We start from the raw sequence: 22,898 nt of genomic DNA, 5'->3' as shown, positions 1-22,898 counted from the left end.
ACAACTTACACTCATAAATATATTAATTAATTTCTAAAATACAAGAAAAATATGTTAGTTTCTAAAATACAAGAAAAAAGATGAAGATTAACTTCTCTCTAGTACTTTTTTAAGTGAAGATCTCTTGTAGTAGATTTTAATCTCTGCATTTTATTTAGTTATTAGTGGTTGATGTAACAACTTCTCATTAAAACAAAAGGAGATTCCAATTAAAAAAGTATTAGAGATAAGCCAATTACATGCTAAAGGGAAGCAAATAATATCTATTACTTTCATTTTATCATCCATGTAAACTGTAATAGGGATCACCCAACTCTATAGTATTTATGAATTATACACACAAAAACTACACTTCTGGCTAAGCTGCTTACAACAATGATCAAGCAAAGTAAAACCCCTTTTCAACCCACAAGAAACTCACGCATATTTGGCATGACACAAACATTTACACGAATTAACTATTGGGGTTCCATATAACAAGATAAGGGCTCAGCAGGAACTGGAAGATGCCCTAGGTTGCTTGCATCCATGCTCGGGTACAAGATGTTCTGGCGCAGCTCTCTTCGGTCTCAGCTGCAACAAGAGAAGCCATTAAAGTTAGAAGGATGTCAGAATCTCAAAAACTGTCCTTTGTACATATATATTTGTCAGTGTGTGTGGGTGCATTATGTGGCCAACACAAATGTGCATGTCGCGCATGTAATTAAGTTTGCATTATAAAGCACACATTACATCCTTCTCTTCAGCACGTTGATAGATGTGCCTTAAGAGAATGTTTTTGGCGTCAGTAGTTATCACTGCAAAAAGAGTTTAAACAGGTTAGTTCCGCGATAATTAATACAAAGCATTAGCCAGATACCAGAGAGAACTTATCATAACAAAAGTAAATCGTTAATTACAAGAAACAAGTTATCTTCACTACCTTGATCAGGTGGTGGAAGGGTGCGGCTGTGAGTAGGATGATAGGTTGCAGGTGTCATTCTCTACATAATGGGAGAAATGTTATTATAAATGAAATGAGAGATGCAGCGCTTTTATTTTACATGTCATAAACAAAACAAAGAATGGGAAGTGACAAATTTGTCACTCTCAAGATTACAAGAAAAATAAGAACATACATCAAAGAAGTCAATCCAATTTTCCTGAACATTCATCTGCACAAATGCTAAAGAGACACACCAGAAGATATAATCATATAAATATTATTATACCAACAACTTATTTACTTGAATCTAGCTTGGTTAGAAGAACTGTATCCAATAGTATCACAGCCTGCACTCTACAGCTCTATGGTACAATTTTCCATATTTTAACAAAAATACATACTGCAAAGACCTCAACTGGAAAACAGTCTGGTTATTGATAATGCTATACCCACAAGATTGCAAACCATATGATAATTTTTGTTATAAACATGGAGAGATTGTTTAAATACCATTGATTTCAACTACAAAAATCATTAAACATTACTTAAATGGATAGAAAACAAATTCTTAAGCATTTAGAAAGTTAACTAATGTAACTGTGAACTTCATTACCCAGTGCTGGTCCCATTAAATTCTGAACTAGTTAAAATTTAATTTGTACTCAGGTTATGTCATTATATCTTTTTGGTGGCTACTTGTCACTATTTTTTTAAGGGATATGGTCAAGCATCCTATAAGTAAACTCAATCAGTTTGAGCCAAATCTCACTTTCTTCACTAAGAGAAACCAACCAAATAGGTAGTTTACATTTTTTTATTATATGAAAGAGTAATTTTATTGCTAAACAAATGAGAATACAATGAAAAAAATGCAAAAAGTTGCAAAAATTCCATTTATTAGAAAATTTTCCATTTCTAAGGCTATCAACTCTAGAAAAACCAGCATTGTTGCCTCTAATCTCCCATTCAATCTTCAGTATGAAGAGTAATGTTTCCATCTAGTGCTTCTGTGCACTGGATGGGATACAGGACCAAAACATGGCCACTTTAGGACATGTGTTGTGTCTGCGTCGCGTCCAGTGCTCCTGTGCACTGGACGCAAGCCAAATTTATGCTAATAGAAAGTTTTCTGATATTAGCTGTGGCTGACTTGTGCCTCATTTGCTCTATTCCCCAATTTAGTTCCCTTTTATAGACCACCTCAACATATGACTAGATATGCTCCTGGTGAATTACAACTAAAAAGCAAGTGTTCCACACTCAACTCAGGATTACCACAAAGCACATATCTTATTTCTTTCAATCTCCCAATATTCACAAGTATTTCCAGTCTGATAAGCCTTTTGTCAACAGTCATCCACTAAACAAAGGCTGGTTCACTTTTAGCCTAAGAAGCACGGGTGCGGGTGCAGGACTTGGCAATTTTTGAAAAAAATAGAGTGCGGGTGCAGCAAGGTGTGGCAATTAAAAAATTATTAAAAATATTTTTATTTATATTTCCTATATATTTTTACTATTAAAATATTCTTAAAAAACACATTACTATGGCCTTGGTTCACAAAACAAAGAAAGAAGGCGGCAAGAAACACAAAACACAAAAGAAGCAACAAATATTCAGAATAAAATTAAGGAAGGACAGATTTAGGATGTTTGGGCCTCATTCAAAGCCGATTTCAGCTGTTCCTGCATGATTCAAGGCCGATTTCGGCTGTTTTGGTCAGTTTCGGCCGCCGGCCGAAACGATCCTATTCAGCCAATACGACCCAATTCTGGCCAAATCAGCCCAGTTCGGTGCGAATCGAAGCCAAGTCAGTGCGAATCGGAGCAGAGTCGGCACGAATCTGAAAAATAAATAAATAAATAAATAAAACTCGGACGCGGCACCGACGCGCAGACAGCAGCGTCGGTGGCCGCACCCCGCGTCGGACTCTGGTGCGGCACCCTCCCAGCCACGTCGGTGCTTCCTAGCTTTTACCAAATATAAGGAATGGTTTTGAACCAAAAGTTGTAACACCATGTCTCTAAGGGACTTGCCAAATAATAACCATGTCAAAACCATGCAGCATATATTTGGCAGAACAGGTGAGGATTTGCCAAAAAAAAAACCCCAAATTCTGAGGGGTGACATAAGTGAGTCCCTATTTAAATTTTAAACACCAGATTTTCTACCTCAAATTGGAAACCTAGCAATTGAGTGGTAACGCATATGGAAATATAGTAGTCACAAATACCAAACATTTAAATGCCAACGCATACTTCTGCCATATTGCTAAATTCTGAATTACAGCATGGCAATGCCTTTTTACCTATGTATGTATAAGGAATTTGTATTCCTTTGCTCTGTTCAATTTTAGAAATTCAATGTATAATACCTGAATATGGAAATATATGTTACCCAAGAGAATCTAGCATAGACCAAGATGGAGATATTATTATTATTACAGACTAAGGAAATACAAAGCATCTTCATAACAAAACATGGAAATTTTCAAGTAAAAATTTTATAGTGTTAAAAGGATAAATATGCATAGTTTATCTCAAATTACTGCAAATAAGATGCTCACAATTCACATGACGATTATGTCAGGTATATGGGGGCAAAAAGGTTGTGCCGAAGAGCATAACCAAAACAAAATACCATCATTAATCAAAGTACTAGAGAATAATACATATTAAATGAATTGCCAATGAGGTACTGATAAAATGGCACCTTCTCCACTTGTAAGAACAAGGGGGAGTGTGAGGTCTTGGATTCGAGATATGCCAGGCGTGTATGTATTACCAATGGGAAGAATGGAATTGTATTAGTGTGTATCTATTAACCTACAGTAATGTATATGCTTACGATTTAAATATTATAAAAGTTATTCAACTGGAATCACTAATGCTTTGACAGCGATATTCATGCAGTTCTGCCAGCATAATCATTACGTAGTAGAAACCTTAAAAACCGCATATTAAAAGGTTTAGTTGGAGTGTAAACGCAAATAACCGCATAAGAAGACAAGAAAGAGAAGAATACAATGTGGAACTTCTCTCTAATCAGTCTCTTCGTTGAATCTTTCCTATTAGGTTCTGAAGATAGTCTCTTAAACTATCAGATTACTTGGAATTTAATTATAAGAAATCTCCATTGCCATGAACAATATTATCATAGTTAATTACATCACTGGAAGGGCAAATTAACTCATAGAAGGCTTCAGCTTATATATCCACCATTGATATCAGTCAAGAATTAAATATCCAAAGAAAGATCTTCTTTTGACACCTCTCTAGAATCAATCCGAACATCCACCTTCTCAACAAGATTTAAGACCATAACAAGTAAAGTGAACTAAATAATCTCTATCATGATAAGGATAGAAAACTCTTAATATATTGGTTTCATTACAAATGCATGAAAGGATAATGCTTGTACAAGAAACATCAAGCCACCCCATAACCAGGAAAAAATGCGACTTTACTTTGTTTCAGGTATGGCACATGAGAATAAAAGAACTGAGAAATAAAATATCACATTGACTTCCACAAGACAAAGAAAGCATAGCTTGGATATGAGAAGTTTGTGATTATGGCTTATATTCTAGATATCGAGGAGCCACTAAGAACCTAACACACATCAAGCTAATGTTTTATGAGCAACAAAGGTTTGCTTGGTAGAAAGCATAAAAATATTCTAGATGCATTTCAACTCAGAGACTTACTTGCATTCCTCCCTCAATTTTATCCACGTCAAGCCCAAGTTAGTGGTTGAATAATCATTCCCAACAAAACTCAGCAAATTTAAGAAGAAGAAAAAATTCCTTTCTAATGTTAAAACTAACCATTAAAGAAATTCTCAATTCTCAGATCAATAAAAATAAATCCCAGTATCTGTTACAATGAAAAGTTTTATCTTTACAGGTTCAGTGCTGCAAACAGCATCAGTGTCTCATACCCAATGCCCCATTATGTTAATAAAGAGTACCCAACCAAGTTAAAGTACCATTCAGATTTCCATGAAGCAAAAATCTTCAGAAAAATCAAATTGCACAATTTCAGAGACTACAATTTGCCTACACGAATCTAACCTGTCACCCTAAGCACTAAAAACCTTTACAAATTTCCATTAAGTTCAGTACCCAAAAAAAAAACACAAGTGGGTATATCAAAAAGCTACAAAAATCATACAAAGTTGAAAGCTTTCCATGACTATGGAAACTTAATATCAAACTGGGTTTGGTTAGAAGTAAAAAAGAAATACTTACAGAAGGACTAGAAGGATCGGAGGGTCGGAGTTGGCTGAAGTTGTGAGGGTCAAATGACGGCCAGTCACCAAAGAGAGAACCCATAAAATGCTGGTTGCTTTCGGCACAAAAAAATCTAGGGGGAGAGAGAAAGAGAGCACAATGCGGCGATTCTAAAACCAGACTCAATAGTGTTGAGATTTGAGAATGGCAAATTGATGATCCTATATATACAACTGTCACTACAATTTGTTTTGGGTTTCTACCCACCAAAATAAATAAATAAATAAAACTTTTTTTGGACCATTCTTTATCTCCCACTACTCCTCCAATACTTAATTACCAAAACTAATCCTTAGCATTATCCATATCCCCCCCCCCCCCCCTTCTTTTTTTTTTTTTTCTTTTTTTCTTTTTTTGTAAGAGATGGTATTTAGAACTCTTTGAACATCTGATTATTTCTTTGAGTGTATATAGTTTTCCATCTCACATACACCTCAGATTATTATACAAATGAATCCTTAGAGTAGCCCGAGTTTAAAGGCTTTGAATCCTTTCAACTTCGGGTCTTATATATATATATCATAAAACCTTAAAAATCATTAAACCAACTCTTTAAAGTTCATATCAATAAAAAAAAAAAATCAATAATTTTATATATACTCTTTTGTTTAGTTTAGGGGTAAACCCATTTTCTAAAATTATACTATCATGAGTAATATATTGTCTTTATTATTAAAACAGAAAATGTTAGTTTTTAAAATTATTATCCTTAATTTACACTCAAATAAAGTAAATAAATGGACTTTGTTGGTTTATTGTGGTTGAATTACTAAAACAAACGTTTATAGTCTTCTTACTTTTTAACCTCTATGAATCACCACCGTGCACCCTTGGTGCGGTAGTTACTCTATAAGTATAAGTGCTTTGTGGAATGTAGGGGACAAGGGCTGAGGTTCAAGTCTCCAAGAGGGAACTTCACATACATATACACTTAGATTAGACTAGAGTAGAAATTCTATCTTGTATCAAAAACCTCTATGAATGGATTTCTCTTGAATGGAATTTTAAAGTTATTATTATTTCACTTTATCATCTCCTTGCCCTTTTAATTTAATATAAAAGAGGTGATTCGAAATATTAAAAAGAAAATGTATTGATTTTTCACAACATACATTATGTTTGGGGAAAAATATGTGTAGGGTCAATGGGTCCCGGAGTATATATCTATGTATGTATTGGGCCAATGGCCCAATCCGAAGACATTAGGAAATTCGAAAACCGGAATATATCTCCTCAAGGGTTCAGGTTGGAAAGTAAAAGGATAAAGTCTGACAAAGGTCGTCCAAGAATGCAGTTCGAGGTGGAATATTTCTTCGGCAAAATAAAGCCGAGGTTGAGAGGGGTGGTTTGTCTACTAGAGGCAACCTTCTAGGAGGTCCTGTAGATAAGGATGTACATGGTAAGAGTATAGGACAAGGAAGGGCCGTGAAATATCTAAAGAAAAAGCTGTTGTCACCACATTGAATGCTCTGCAGTTGACTCTCTGGCCGCATTAATGAGGGGATGATGTCTGAGTATCAGGGTTCAGCCTTACAACTACCTCAAAAGACTTCAGGGATGAGTTGATGGGACAAGTATCCAAACCAGTAATCTGATCCATACGTGGAGGATGTAGAGAGAAAGAAATATGGTATAAAAGGAGGAGGAGGAGACATTCAGGAAAGGGAATCGGAGAGAAATAAAGAAAATACTGTAGATTAGATATTCTTGTAATCTTCCTTTAAAAAGAAAGAAGTATAAGAATTAGCTCATCGGCATGAGTCCGAGGACAGTTTTTCAGCACATAAACTTGTCCATCAGTATTGTTTCGTGATCTTGAGCCATTACAGTTGTGGGGAGTAAAAGGACCCAAGTGAACCTATGGGCCTTTGGGCTGTAACATGGAGGGCCAACTTGTTCCAGGATTAAACTCTATGAGTTGACCCATACGCCGAGGGTCCGAGGATACAGCCGAGGGAGAGTTTCACCTCGGACAGATCCAAGAGAACTCAAGATTTTATTATAAAGGTCAAGACATAACTCTGGAAAGACTAATGGATAAAAGGGGACATCCTAAATCTTCTAGATGCACCAGTATTAAAGAAAATATCAAGAGTAAATGCTGCCACCTCCGCATTAAAGGCTCTGCACCTACCTCCCTGGCCGTATTTATGGGGAGGTGACCCCTGAACAGTGAGGTGGAAACTTCTAGTCACTGTTCAAAAAGTATCAGGGAAGGAAGTATAAAAGGGGGGTAAAGGCCAAAGAAAGAGGGGCGGTAGCTAAGAAAGAAATTGAGAAATTGTAATCTTTAAGAAAGAAAGAGAAATACTAAAGAAGTAGTCATCGGCTCGATTCCAAGGAGACCCATTGCAATTATTATTCGTTATTTACCTGTATTTGTTTATAAAAGTCTGTTATCGAGCTCCCAGTACTTCTAACCTAGGTTTCAAGCCCACACTCTACAAATTTTATTGTTTAAGGCTCATTGGGCCTGAGCCCGTGATTGTCTTTGGGTCCAAGTGCAATTGTGCACTTACAACAGTTGTTAAGGAAGCCCATAAGCAACTAAATTTATGACACACTCTCTACAAATTTATCGTGTTGAGCTCTTTGGGCCTATACCCTTTCTACTATTGAGCTTAGGTGCAAATTGTGACCTTATAATATGTATTGACTTTTCATATCCAATTACTTCCCTTTTGCTTTTCTTTTTTTTTCTTTGTGGGATCCTATTTGCCAAGTGATCAAAATAATCTTTTGTTAAATATGATTTTAGGACTTCAAGACAAATATGGTTTGTCAAACACAAGAGGACCTAATTTATGGAATAGCAAAGAAATATTTCTAAGAGATTTTTATGACATTGATGCCACAATGTATTAAGCCAATCCTTGAGAAATTCAGTAAGCTTGTCACGAATGACATGAATCAAATACAATTAAAATATTTTTAGAGAAGAGGTTGTGTTCTATGCAATAATGCAAATGCACCGAATAAAAAGATTCCCAATCTCAGGGTATATCCGCTATCTTTTATCAAAGATATTGGCATATAGTATATGTTGATATTTGCAAAGCTGTATTAGCCATCTTAAACTGTAAGTTATAAACTGGTTTCTTAGTTACCAAGATTAATCATCATTATCATCATTATTACCCTGTCTTTACAGAATTAGAAAAATTTATAATTTTATATATTATCTTTGGTTTAGTTTTTTAAAAAATTCAAAATTTTAAAATGATTTCATTTAATATATTGTCTTCAAAATGATATTATTATTATTATTGGCTTATACTCAAACACAACATATGAATAAAATAGTATTACCTTTTCTAACAAGTATATGGATTCCATTGGTTTGTTATGGCTTAATTACTCGAAGGAGCCTCCGTAGTAATTAACTCCTATACATGGAATCCTTTATGGATAGAATTGGAAAGTTATTATGGATAAGACTAAGTATGAGTTCACCTGACTTCCTAATTAAGCTTTAAAAAGAATAAAATATATTGATTTGTCATAATAATTTATTCTTAATTTCTCAGGAAAAAAAAAATCTCAAAGTGGATTTTTTTTTTGTTGAGAAATAAGACTATTTCTTTATTGAATTAACAGAAACTTCTGTCAAACATTACAAGATTGGTAGCATCACATTGGATGTTTTGTAACCAAATTTGAAGATTGGAGAAAGTTCTTGCTAGTGTAGTTAATTTATCCGCCACTGCATTGCCCTTGCATTTTACATGGATGAAAGAATCTCAAAGTGGAATATTATGAACAATATGAGGTGAAAAAATACCAATCTAATATTTAGCTATGACTTTCACTCCTATTCAATTGCTGCCACTCCCTTTTTTCTTTGAAGGGTTTTATTTACCAAGTGATCATAAATGTACATTTTGAAGTTCCCCTGCAATCATGCAAATGCAGCCAACTAAGGTACCCAGTCCTATGGTATGTTCACTATCTTTTACCCAAGACGTTGGCATAAAATAGGCCATGATGTCTGCAAAGTTGTATTAGCCATTTTAAATTCGGGTAATATCCTTTTGGCCATAAATTAGTTTCTTAATTACCAAGATTAATCCTCACTATTATCTGGTATTAAAAAAAAAAATCCTCATTATTATCCTTATCTTCCTAGCATTAGAAATTTGACAATTTAATATATTCTACTTGTTTGATTTTTTTAAAATGATATAATTATATATATATATATACACACACATAAACACAAATACACAAGGAAGAAAGAATGAAGTTCAACCTTCTAACAAAAAGAAATACACAGTTTTCAAAAATATTATATTCTTAACTTATACTCTAATAAAACAATTGAAAAAATATACTATATATAATATTCCTTTTTCAAATAAAGAAAAACAACTCAATTGGTTTATTACGGTTGAACCACTTGAATGCACGTATGTAGTATTTTTAGGCTCCGTTCGTTTGGAGTGAAAATAGGGAGGATGGAAAACCGGGAGGAAAGGCCCACAAATATTTTCCTCCCAAATTGGGAGGAAAACTGTGGAGAGAAAAGTTGGGATGGGGGCTTTTTAGTAAAAACCCCCATCCCACCTGAACGTTGTTCCTTTTTTTTTTTTTTTTTTTTTTCAATGTTACTGAACGTTGAACGTTGTTCTTTTTTTTCCTTCAACATTACTGAACGTTGTTCTTTTTTTTTTTTTTCAACATTACTAAACATTTTTTTTTTCAACATTACTGAATGTTTTATTTTAACATTACCTAAACATTTTATATTATGTAATGAGTATAAATAAATCTATTTCTTACATATTATGTAATAAGGATATAACAGTCAATTTATATAAATTACATTTTCCACCCTTCCAACCGGACACACAAGAGGGAAAACTAAATATTTTCTGATAGGGGAATAATATAGCCTATCTCCAAGTCGTCCATACAGGTCGTCCATAGCCCACTTACTACCATAAACACCCTCAGAAACTTACCTACAAGTGCCTCGTCCAGGGAAGAAGAGCTCAAGACGAGGTACGCACCATCAGAGTGATGCACTCGTCCAGAGTGATGCACTCGTCCAGAGTGTCGACATCCTCGTCTTGAGCAAATTCACCGGTTAGACGAGGCAGCCCCCGCGTGTGAAACAAAGCACGCCCAACTGAGGAACTCAAGGACGAGGGTGTCACACTTAGGAAAATCTCCAAATGAGATATGATAATCTCTTATCCCACGCGTAACCGCCAGGTATCCGTTGTGAAACAAGAGCATAACTTCCAGACGGTTATGCAAGTTACGTTTGATTTCTGTCTCTCCTTGAAGCCAGGAGAAGTTCCAATTTTGGTAACCGCCTATGATAACACTATATAAAGGCCGTTTCAGACAAACCCAAGGTATGTTCAGTTTTTACTCCAAAAAAGTTGGAACTCAAATAACTTAGAGGAAAAAACTAACTTTGCCATCGGAGGACTTTTGGCCGGCAGCCCCGGTCGCCTTTGATACGCTTTTCTTTCTTTTTCAGGCCGTAGAAAGATCCAGTAGTCCTTTCCAGTCCGAAGCATCCAGCCTACTGATTTTCTTCGCATCATCTTTTCTATCCTCCCACTTTTCTATCTTCCCATAATTTTTCATCCTTCCACTTTTCCACCCCTCCAACCGAACAGACCCTTAATATTTAACCTTTATGCATGGATTCCTCCATGATTAGAATTTAAAAATTATAGTGATTATGTTATGAGTTGACTGGACCCCTTTACCCTTTTAATTTACAAAAAAACAACAACAAATGTTGTGATTTATTTTTTTGAAATCAATGTTGTGATTATTCATAATATACTTTGAACAAAACAGAAAAAGAAAAGAAAATCTCAAAAATGAAATACTTGATGAATGGTATGTCTGCCGACCAAGTTCAAAAGTCGTAGGGCTGCAAGAATGTCACCAATTTTGGAGCTTGGTTAAGCCACAAATAAATGACCAAAATATGCAATTCCAGTAAAAATTATCCATAGCTACCAATACCATTGACTATAGAGTGATGGCATGCTATTTATGACCCCCAAAATTTTCTTTTATTTTATATTAAAAACTTTGGTAGCTCCAAACTATGATTCCTATGCCTATCCTTGCCTTCGAAGGAGAAAATTTCGAAAAATTCTTAAGTACTCTCGGAATATAGTGAAATGATGCTCCCTCCTCTTACATTCATAGTGGACCTTACCATGAATTTAATGAGCGAACCTCACCATAAATGTGAGGGGAGAGAACACCATTCTTCATACTCCGAGAGTACCTAAAAATTACTCGAAAGTTTTTCTATACTGCTGCAAAACTTTTTCCTGATCATATAATAAAAAATTATCATTAATAACATTAATTATTATTGTTATTTATTCTTTAAAAGAAAAAAAAAATTTAAAGGAAAACGACACCGTTTTTAAATCACCCGCGGTGGTTGAAAACCTGAAAATGCAAACACTCTTGACTCTGCGCATACATAGTCTAAAGGGAGGGGACCGTACGATTTTTGGGACCCACCTTTGATATAACTGTGGATGAAATCAGAACCGTCCGATAATAAAACTCACACCAAATGAAATACAGAGAGAAAAGCACCGTACCCGTTTTTAGGTTTTGAGCTCGTTGTTCCTTCCTTTTTCAAAACGTTTCTCTTTTCCTCCTCCACCACCGCCACAAAGAGAAACAGAGAAACAGAGAGAGAGGCGGCTCTCTGGATCGTCGGCCGAACAACGAAATACGACGTCGCTAAAAGACATGGCCGCTCCCGAAGCCCCTCTCTGCTATGTCGGCGTTGCCAAACAATCCGCTGCTTTCCGCCTCATGAAACAAATGGTACTCCCTCTCTCTCTCTCTCTCTCTCTCTCTTGAGAATTTGAATTCAACGGTTTTTGATTTAACTTTCTGTTTTTTTGATTTATTTATATAGGGCTGGGAAGAAGGAGAAGGGCTTGGTAAAGACAAGCAAGGCATCAAAGGACACGTTCGAGTCAAAAACAAACAGGACACTTCTGGTTCGTTCCTTCTTCTTCTTCTTTTTGTTTTTTTGTTAAATTTTAATCTAGGTCTGATTTGTTAAAATTTTGAATTCATAATCTCCAAGTATTGAGGACTTTACTTAATAATGGATTAGTGAGTTTGATTTGGATATTGCTTTTGGTGGGATTTATGATAGGTATTGGTTTGGAGAAGCCAAATGAGTGGGCATTTGACACTACTCAATTTGATAATATACTCAAACGATTGAAAGTGGTATGTTTCGCATCAAATCTCCGAATAAGCTTTTTACTATGTTGTGCATTTTACTTTCCGAGTTTCTAATGTGTTTTTTTGGTTATGTTTTTATTTTATAGCAAGGGGTGCAAGCCAACAATGAAGGTATAAGAATTGTATAAGATTATTAGATTGACTTAGTACTGTTAACTTTCTGGTACAATGTAACCTATAGTGTTTTGTGTGTGTTTTATTATGATAGGTGTTGAGACCAATGCATCTAATGATGTTAAGGTTCCGGTTGTCAAGGCTACTCGGCCTCAGGGGAGGTTGGTCCAATTTTGTTTAAATTGTGTGTTGGGTGCTTCAAATGTGCTTTATGGTTTTGCTTGTATTAAATATTTTGTTTGTTTTTCCCTTCCTGAAAATCAGATATAAGAAAAGAGAGAGAGGGAAGCTTGTCCATGCCTATTCTTCAAGTGATGTTCAAGGAATTCTCGTAAGTTGGAAGAACACATTTCTTGTGAAACCAATGTCTCCATATTTTTGTATTTTATAATTTATGTTACTGATTATGTGCTTTGGTAATGTGGACCCTAGGCCAAAAAGGTTGAGGAGTCACAAGGAACAAATCCTGATGTAGATGGTGAATTGGAATCAGCAAAGCTGTTCGAAAGTGAATTTATCTATGTTGAAGGTAATATTTGGAGTGAAGTAGCTAGAGAGCTGTTAACTATCCATTGGTTTTGAATAGTGCAGTTGAAATTTTGTTATGAAATGGTTGTATCCTTATGTATGCTAGTTCTTTTAACATTCTGGTTAAACTTTCTTTGCTATTCTTAAAGTAAAATGCCAAGTGTTCTATATAATGTTTTAGTCTTGTTGCTAGCTCTCTCTCTCTCATGCTTTCATTCATGCGTGTGTAAATAATTGTTCACTACATCCACCATGTTGCTTGAGAAGTTTATCCTTGTAGCCTCGCCCCTTAAGCTGGATATTGGCTATGATGCTTCTGATAAGCTATAATCTAACAGACATTTTGACAAATATGTTTTGTTGGAGATATCCCAAAGAGAAATTTTCATTGGAAAGTAAGTTAAGATTTGAAGCATTGAAGTGTTGGCATGATCATTGGTGGGGTGATGGCTTTTCAAGGATCGTTATCCGTACCTTATTCTAATTGCTAGAGACAAAGAGGCAAATGTGGCTGATAATTCGACCATGTTAGGTGGTAGCCTTCATTGGCACCAAGATTTTATTTGAGCTGTGCGTGATTGGGAATTGGAATTCTTGGATTCCTTTTTGGATGATTTGTACTCGGTTCAGTTATGCCAGCTACAAAAGGATAGGATGACTTGGATTCTTTCAAGGCTCAGGGATTTAAATTTAATACTTATTATTGTGCTTTGCGAACATGTGGGGATTCATCTTGGGCCAGCTATTTGGAGAGCTAAATCGGCACTATATATATATATATATATATATATATATATATGGGTGATAGTGAATCGCAGGCTTTTAACGACAGAGAATTTAAGGAGGCAGGGCATTGTTATCCTTGATTGGTGTAGCATGTGTGTGTCTGATAGGGGAGGCAATTGACCACTTATTTTTACATTTTTAGGTAGCCAGAGAGCTATGGGGTTTCCTCTGGTGTCTCTGAGCGTGAATTGGATGCTACGTAGATAGCTGTTGGATTTGCTGCTGAGTTGGGCTGCTATTCATGTTAAAAAGGAAAGGACAGGTTGGCAATCTGGAGTTCGATTCCATCTTGTTTGGAGAGAGAATTCACACGTTTTTGGAGATAGAGAATGTTTGGTTGCTCAGCCTTCTCTCATTCCCCAGATTGTGGTTGTTTTTGTTCCCCCCCAGTTGTTGTCTTTTCTAGACAGCATGTATCTTTCTTGACATTTTTTCCTCTGTTTGAGTGTTCTGTAATATACTCTCTCTGTACTTGGGCCTTGTCCTTTTCTTTTTAATGAAATACTTTAGTGATGGGGGGAAAAAAAACAGATTTTAAGCATTGAAGTTGGCTGAAAGTTTTAAGCAGAGAGAGGAGAGTTGCTATTTTTCTTTTTAAATATATTTTTGTCCATTTTACTTGCCTTTTTGTAGCATGTATCCAAAGAAAACTCTTCCTTTGCAAGAAACAGTATTAGTGTTTATCTTGGTCTAATGGTAAGCTTCTTTTACCATTTAGGTTGTTTAATACTTGTGATGAATAGTTATTGCTGGTATTGCCTTACTAAGTGGTTCCTTCTGAGTCTCTTGATTGCCAAGAAATGAGTGACTGATTTTACTGAGTGGTATTCCCTCGCTGTAGCTTTTGTTTCATTCTCTTAACCCTGATGCTGCCATTGAAGCTCTAGATGTATTAGGGTATCTGTCTTGCATCCTTGTCAATATGCTTTGCTGACTGTCTTTTAAGTTCTAACATGTAGGTGGTATTTGAATTTTGGTTCTCTTCAAAACCTTTTTGTATAATGTACTGTGTTTGTTTGAAATTACCTATCTGCATGTGCGTGCTAAGTATGCTGTTCACTGTAAAGCCTTATAATCCTCTCAATTTGCTACTATTCATATGCTTCATCTTAGCCGCTGGTTGGATAAAATGGGATAATTCCATCGTTTTTTGAAATAGCCTTATTACATTGTGACAGGAGACAAAGTTGAAGATATTCCTCCAGATTGGTGGGGCTATAAATACGGTTTCGTCTCAGGAGGTTTTCTTGGGGCTGAATCTAAGAGAAGGAAATCACAGACTGCTGAGAATGCTCAAAAAAATAATCAGAGAACTGTATTCTGTGAAGATGATCAGGAGAATCTATATCATCTTGTTCAAGTACGTCTCTATTTCATTTGAATTATTTCTTTGTAAACATGTGACATATACCTTGTTCCCGTAAAGGCTAAGCTAATCTCTGACAAATAGGTGCTAGAAGATCCAACGATAGTTAGTTGAGTAAATTGAAGGATAAGCGTATGAGAGATTAAGTTTAGACTTTTGATGCAAGTTTGTTTTCTTTTCAGGATAATGCCACGACTGGAAAGCAAGGACTAGGTATTAGAAGCCAGCCGAAAAAGGTAGCTGGTTGCCGCTTTCAGGGGAAAAAGACATCATTTAGTGATAGTGATGATGAAGATACCAGTGATCATGGTCATTCAGCCAAACGAAAACGTGATGACTTGTCAGCAGGAGACAGGCCTGACGAACATAAAGTGAAGTTGAAGAAGCTGTGCAAAAAGCTTCTTCGTCAGGTTAGTTCCCCAAATTGCAAATTGTTATAATATTCAAAATTATTTTTTGACTGATAGAGGGCTTATCTCAGGTACCTGGAGAGTCATTAAAGCTAAAACAGCTGAAACTTCTTATCGATGAACATTCATCTTCTGTTTTTTCCAACTTTTCCTCAAAGAGAGATGCTGTAGCTTACTTGGAACAAAAGGTATGTTGTTTAGCTACTGTGGAACATTTTTTCTGCTGTTTCCCAAATAATTTTTGTCCCTGGAAGACAATAGGATTTTGCTCCTCGTCCATTTCCCTATTAACATTAAAATGTTAACCTAGAAAAAGTACCTTGCTGAGAGTATGGACTTCAAGATTTGCTTTCTTGCCAATTTTCATAATTCCTTAAGTAGTTTTGAGCTACTGGGCATGTTAATAAACTCCTGAGTGTTTGAATTAGCTTATTTTTATTGGCATTTATTTTGTTTTAAAAAGTAGTGAAAATGTTCATCCCTATCTATTAAAAGTAGGGCTTTAAAATTTCGTATATAATTGGCCATAAAAATAAGTTAGCAAGACCTTTAGTGTCAGTTTGAAAACAACTTATCTAGTTTTTTTTTTTTCCTGAAATTACTGTAAATAAAAGATAAAAACTAAATAAAAATAAGTACTCATGTGGGCCCAAAAATAGTAGGGAAAAAATAGCAATAAGCTGGTTTATAATTAAGATCCAAACACACTTATTATTTAGGGTGGGTCCTTCGGGTCATCAGTAAATAGTAAATACTGTTCAATTGTGAATATGCTACTCATATTTGGGTGTTAGTGTCTTTATATATATAATTTTTAAATTCTGCAATTCGTGAAATTTTCTGTAACTGCAGCTGGAAGGTAGTCAGAAATTTTCTGTGGAAGGAAAAAGAGTGAGTCTCAAATCAAAGAGAGGCTAGAGATTTTTGTTACAAATTTTGGGTGCCATATTCTTTTCCTGGGATTTTGAGAAGCTTGTACCGATACTGTATATTGCAGCTGAGACTAGATTATAATCTAATTACATCAAAGCCTTTAATAGATCTGTTGTAGTAATTAGATGCAAGTATTTTGTTATAGTATATGCTTTAATTTTTTTTGCTGGAATGTAATTTCAGCAAGTGCCGTTGCTTGGGTGAGAATTGTAAACAATTAAACTGCTGCTTTTCTGTCTCATTAAACTGGATATAATAAGATGAACCTACAAAGTCTATGTTAACTTGATCGTTCTTAAGCAGTCTTCTACAATAACCTGGCTATTTTTTAGCACTTGTCTATGGGCATGTAGATGGGACATTTTAGTAAGCCTTTTTTTAGCATTGCTCTTGTTGTGGCAAGGGGACATTTTAGGAAATCGCTTGGTATCTCTTTAGTTGGGGGTGTGCAAGATAGAAAACCTACATACTGTTGGAAGAACTGCACGGTAGCATGAGGTTTTAAATAACAGTTTTTACAGATCATTTTGATTGGGGGCCATAGACCATTTAAATGCTATCATCATTCACAAAGATAGAAAAAAAGGGCATGGTCATCCCTGCAATACTCTATTTTGCATCTAAATTACCTTCAGATTGCTATGATATTCACAACAGAAATTATCAAATTATTTGTGGAATTACGGCTGCTTATCTGAATTAGTTTTGTCGAACATTAGTGTCCTAGGCATTGCAACTTGAAATTGTTAGACTTGCTTGTGGTGTTAGTCTCCCTATGATTTAATCGGAATGTGGCTGGCGTATCATGTACATTGGTACTTCCAACCTATTGCTGATTACAAGTACATAATAGCTATGCTCTTGTATATTTCCATCTTATTAGCAATTTTCTCGTCTCCACTCCTAGAACAATCTTCTTTCCATGCCCATGGGGACTCTGTTAGATGTAATTGGCCTGTACAATTTTCTTTGCTATGTACTTACCCAAATAACTATATCCGTGGAAGTACAGAGCTTCGATTTCTACCCTTTGACCAAGCTGAACCATTACTGCTAGTTCTCTTCTGTAGTTCTCCTGCCATGCCAAAAACCAGTTTGCAATTAAATGTCTTGTTACACTAAACGAAAAACTTTCTAGTAGATAGAGTCACCTACTTTACCTTACATGGGACTAATGAAAAGGGCCAAAGTTCTGTGGTGGTGGGTGGTTTACCTGCAAGATTTCTGAGGACATCAAGCTTGTAGCAATTTGCAAGTCCCGCTGTTTCAGTGGAACCATAGATTGTTCAGGTATGAGTTGTAGATCATCTCCTCGGAGTCCCAACCATTTCACATTGCAAGCTTTAAACATGCAAAAAAAATCATTAGGAATTGACATGTTACTTTCTACTGAAGGAGAAAGTAGGTGCAATTTAGCATGATGTAACAAGAAACTTACCATATCTGTATGCCTCCAGTCCCATCCCTATACTTCCAAACTTGAAGGTGCATAGTATTCCTAATCCAGCTGGGTTCCTTGATATGATTTTCTGGGAGTTACAAGTGAGTGCTAACAAACAACTCAGACAGTGGCAAAGAGAAAAGGTCGCACATACCAGTCAACCAGTGCTAAAATAGGCAAGTCCGGAAATGCCCGGCTTAATCGGTGAAGAAGAAATCTGCATTGAATGTCATAGTTTAGGTTGAGATCAATCCACAATGGAGCAAAAATAGATCCAGCACTAGTAAAACTGCAGTGTGTTGAAAGTTTTGATAAAAGGCAAAATGTTGCCAGATTTTAGGAAAGAAGCAAAACAGCTGCTGGAGCTTAAAGCCTCAAACTCTAGTGGAGTGACTTGTTCGAACTATACCTTGTGGCAATATCTGGGTAACCTTTGGCGGTGATTAGAATGCTTGGAATTTGGTTGAATATGCGATCCTCTGCTAGCCGCTGGAATATTGCATGCTAAACATATTCAAGTACCCAAAATATTGTTACATGGAAATCGGGAAACCATAAAAAGGGTGTAGATTGAGAACTTGAGCAAAGGAAATACCTTTTCCACTACAATAATGTACCGTGCATCTGTCTTTAAAATCAACTTCTCTAGCAAATTCAGATCACCAGAAATAGCATGCCCAGATGATCCACAAGCAGAACAATCCACAACCTCTTCGTTTGGCTCCTATACATGTTTCAAAGACAAGGAAGGGTGCTTATGTGATCTACTAAACTTTTCTTCGCAGGAACATAAATTTAGATTTGAAAATTTGGTCTGTGAACTTCCCTAAATTCATTTTCCAGGACACAAGTAAATTATAAACTGAAGTTCTTTTCGTCTGGTGTCATGACTCATGAGGCTATACCATTTACAGTGAATGACATATCTGCTAGAGTTTAGTTGCATTGGACATAACATACTTTAAATGAGTTGGAAAAAGCAGAAAGGTAAGTACTGCTCGTCCACACTATCAATGTAGTTCCTAAAGTGGGAATGCATGAACTGTTGTTACTCGTTAGTATATGCAAGGATTAATATGTTAAAATATTTATGTTGCGAAGCGTTGTTACAATTAGAAAGTTTTCAAAGTGAATATTTAATTCAAGTACAATGGCTTAACAATCAATCAAAGAAATTCTTTGTGAAGGGAAATTTATATTTGATAGTTGAATATTACAGCTTCACATCACTTCACCTTCCTCTTCTCCTCCAATAAGTCTAGAAGCACAACTTTTATCACAACAGTTGACATGACATGGCTTGTTGTGATTGGTGCATCATAAAATTGGAGTTATGGCATAATTAAAGTGATATTTCTTTGATCATAATAGATTATGTCAACAATTATAAAAATCATTGTGTTACGCATTGTTTTTCCTCACACACCGTGTGGAGAAGACTATCTCCCTTTAGAAAAGATCATATTTGTTTTTTTAAATCAATAAAGACTAAAAGTCTTTTAGCCAATGCTACCCTATAAGGATACATACATACATCATGATCACAAGAAAAACAACTCCAGTAATTTTTTCTTAAGTCAGAGACCCACGTGAGGAAAAGCTCCTCTTGTAACTCAAAGTCAAGAAAAACAACTCATTCAACTTGCCTACCAACTCATCTCAATACAAACATTCCTCTTAAGTATCAATCATATCATGAATAAAACCAGCAGCTCCAGCCAGAGGCTTAAAGCTGGCAAGTGAATTCCCATATCACTAGTAATCAACGTGCTTGTTGGATCGATTTTTTTTTTTAAAAAGTGCCATTGCCCAAATCACGATTGATTAAACTAAAAACAATTAGATAACATGCCTGCAGTAACAGGCGCCCTGCAACCAGTCCTCTGCTAGATGCCATGATTCCAAGACTGAATCGGCTACATCGAAGCAATGCTACTACATCTGTTAGAAGTTGACTGAATAACTTAGAAACAACAGCTAAATTAAGATGTAACTAAAAGAAGAAGAATCAGAAAATAAACCTTGGATTGTCCTGTTAACCTGCAACTGAGAAGTAAAATAGTCTGGAGAATCACAAAGCAACTTGTAGAAGAGCTCCCTCTGTGTGACCCGCTTTTCTTGCACCAGAATCTGAAAGCACATCTCCATCACCTTCCACACTATCAGTTAGAAAAAATATTAAAAAAAACACAAAAATAGAACTGTTATCAATTTACAATTGTACATACACACTAACAAGAAAATAAAATTTTGGGCAAATTGCACTTTCCCCCCTTTAACTATGGAGCAGCTGCAATGTCCTTAAACTACAAATCAATGCAATGTGGTCCCTTAACTATTGGATATAAGCATTTTGCCCCCTATTGTTAGAAATTCTGTCAAATCTAATGGAAAATTCAAATTTCTATTTAAAATTTTTTGATTTTTTCATTGAAGTTGACTGAAAGTTTATCGACAGAGATATTTGCTTATTACCAATAGTCATGAGAAACATTGCTTAGTTTTGAAGGGGAATTATAACTATACCATAGTTAAGGGGTGAGGTAAAGTTTACCATATAATTTTGAATTGAATTAATACCTCGAATGAAGGCTTTAGCAGCATTGGCTCGCATCAAAGACCTTGTGCAAAAGGAGTGAGAGAGAAAAATCCATGAAACTTCAGTTAACAGTCCTTGACTCACTCGCCTATTGCTCGACTTCCTATTGATCTGTTCGTTGCATCGATTCAAAGATACTCAAATCATTTACATACTGGTAATTTGAACTTAATTTCAGTTTAATTTCTGAGGAAACGCACAAAGAAATGAAAGCTTGAATTTTAAAGTAAATTTTTTTTTTCTCTTTTTTCTCAGCAGCCAAACAAAGATTATGCTAATTAATATGCACAATGAAATCAAAGGCTGAACAATTTGTATTACTCGGCTATTCCTCGACCTCCTATTGACCTGTTCGTTGCACCGATTCCAAGATGCTCAAATAATTTACATGCCGTTAATTTGAACTTAATTTCAGTTTAAATTTTGAGGAAACGCACAAAGAAATGAAAACTAGAAAATTTTAAGGCAGTTTTCTTCTCTCTTTTTCTCAGCAGCCAAACAAAAAATATGCTAATTAACGAGCACAATAAATCAAAGACTGAAAAATTTGTATTACTCGGCTAGTGCTTGACCTCCTACTGATCTGTTCGTTGCACCGATTCCAAAGATGCACTAATCATTTACACACCGTTATAGCCAAACAAAGATTATGATAATTAAAGAGCAAAATGAAATCAAAGACGGACTAATTCGTATTACTCGGCTATTAGTTGAGATTCTATTGATCTGTTCGACGTAGCGTTAGTTTTGAACTTAATGTCCGTTTAATTTTCAAGGAAACGCACAAAGAAATGAAAACGAGTAAGTTTGAAGACAATTTTCTCATGTTTTCTCAGCAGCCAAACAAATGCTTATGTTAATTAATGAGCATAATGAAATCAAAGACGGACTAATTTGTATGCAATAATTGGCGTGAAAGCGATAACTAATACCAGAGGGAGATCGGAGATTGCAGGAGCAGGAGAGGTCAAGATCCTGAGGAAGTTGAGCACCGCGACTTCGATTCTTGCTCGGACCTGAACCAAAATATTTCAATTCTGAGCCAAGAGAGAGAGAGAGAGAGATGGTTGATGGTGATGATATTGCTACCTCAGAAGGAGGGATGATATCAGCGAAGCAGAGGTGTTGATCGGAGAAGAACCTCATCGAGGAATTACATAGATCTTCCATTTTAGCCTTTGTTGAGAGCGAGACTGTGTGTTTGATCGCTGAGAAATTGGGATTTTTGAAACTTTTGCACTGTTTGTGATTGGCGCGCAAGCCTGGTGATGATATTTGAATAGAAGGCTGTGTAGTTTAACTGTGTTAGCTAATAACCGATAATTGAAAAGGCGCTTTCAGGTAGATGAAATGATGAGTGCTTGCTTGAACGAAAACGCTAAAGGAAAACACGATTTCGTTATTGTGGCTGGGCCAAGACAAAAATGGCCCACATGCCCCGTCCGTTTCAGTCCATTTGCCTGTATGATTTGAGACTTGACTTGAAAGAGCTATCAATAAAATCTATTTAACCAAAGTGTTTTTTTTTTTTTTTAAGCACACTTAGGATTTGTTTAGATATCACTTATTTTGCTAAAATTAAAAATTTATTGTTGAAAATACTGAAAGATAAAAGTAAAAATTAATTGAAATAGTATCATGAGACCCATAAATAGTGCCAAAAAGTGTAGCGGGGCCTATAAATAGTAGCAAAAATAAATTAAATAGTGAAATAATTTATAATTTTGATCCACGTCCAAACCCACACTAAGGAAATTGTAAAAAAAAAAAAAAAAAATTGTATCCTTTGGATTGTTCAGAATACTATAACTAGTACTAAAGATTGATATAAAAAAACAATTAAGATATGCTAGCCAAGAGATCGATTGTCATTAGGATTATAGATAGACCACTTGGGATCAACTCATTCTATTCTATTTTAGTAGTATTTGAATTTAAATTTGATTGGATTAAGTGTGAATGATACAAAATAAAAAAGTATAATTATATTACTGTTGAAGGTTGATGTAACATCAATTACATTTCTAATAATTTTTTGGATAAAATTTAGTTACAAAATTGGTTATAATCTAAGGTTATAACTTTACTCAATATCTTTTTATTGGAGGTGAATTTTGACAAATCTACTATTGGATTACATTTTCTTCTTATATATTCTCCATGCTTGTCAAATTTTTAGAAAATTAAAGATCAATAATTATGTCCTTAATAGATTATTTAAATTGCAAATTTTTGTAATTTAAAATTTTGCATAAA

General features: G+C 35.3%; 3 protein-coding genes across 3 annotated transcripts; 1 reads left to right on the top strand and 2 right to left on the bottom strand.

Moving 5' to 3' along the window:
• Positions 1 to 240: 240 nt before the first annotated feature.
• On the bottom strand, positions 241 to 5,474 carry LOC142611788 (DET1- and DDB1-associated protein 1). Its single transcript, XM_075783927.1, has 4 exons — positions 5,173 to 5,474; positions 923 to 983; positions 733 to 797; positions 241 to 573 (listed from the first exon to the last, which is right to left on the bottom strand). Exons 1-4 carry the CDS (start codon positions 5,254 to 5,256, stop codon positions 490 to 492), a joined length of 294 nt encoding a protein of 97 aa, XP_075640042.1. The 5' UTR covers positions 5,257 to 5,474; the 3' UTR covers positions 241 to 489.
• Positions 5,475 to 11,815: 6,341 nt separating this feature from the next.
• Positions 11,816 to 16,886, top strand: LOC142614181 (G-patch domain-containing protein 1). Its single transcript, XM_075786730.1, has 11 exons — positions 11,816 to 12,033; positions 12,128 to 12,212; positions 12,374 to 12,450; positions 12,552 to 12,576; positions 12,674 to 12,740; positions 12,844 to 12,910; positions 13,012 to 13,108; positions 15,072 to 15,253; positions 15,442 to 15,669; positions 15,741 to 15,857; positions 16,522 to 16,886. Exons 1-11 carry the CDS (start codon positions 11,956 to 11,958, stop codon positions 16,585 to 16,587), a joined length of 1,089 nt encoding a protein of 362 aa, XP_075642845.1. The 5' UTR covers positions 11,816 to 11,955; the 3' UTR covers positions 16,588 to 16,886.
• A 384-nt stretch (positions 16,887 to 17,270) lies between these two features.
• Positions 17,271 to 21,862, bottom strand: LOC142614170 (meiotic recombination protein SPO11-2). The gene is made up of 11 exons (XM_075786714.1): positions 21,732 to 21,862; positions 21,575 to 21,658; positions 20,624 to 20,753; positions 20,065 to 20,202; positions 19,896 to 19,984; positions 18,639 to 18,767; positions 18,453 to 18,547; positions 18,198 to 18,260; positions 18,041 to 18,117; positions 17,816 to 17,943; positions 17,271 to 17,677 (listed from the first exon to the last, which is right to left on the bottom strand). The coding sequence occupies exons 1-11, from the start codon at positions 21,810 to 21,812 to the stop codon at positions 17,543 to 17,545; spliced, it is 1,149 nt and encodes a 382-aa protein (XP_075642829.1). The 5' UTR covers positions 21,813 to 21,862; the 3' UTR covers positions 17,271 to 17,542.
• Positions 21,863 to 22,898: the final 1,036 nt, after the last annotated feature.

Source organism: Castanea sativa, chromosome 10 (assembly GCF_040712315.1).
Source record: "Castanea sativa cultivar Marrone di Chiusa Pesio chromosome 10, ASM4071231v1".
Lineage (NCBI taxonomy): Eukaryota > Viridiplantae > Streptophyta > Magnoliopsida > Fagales > Fagaceae > Castanea > Castanea sativa.
This window is presented reverse-complemented; position numbering and strand designations above follow the sequence as displayed.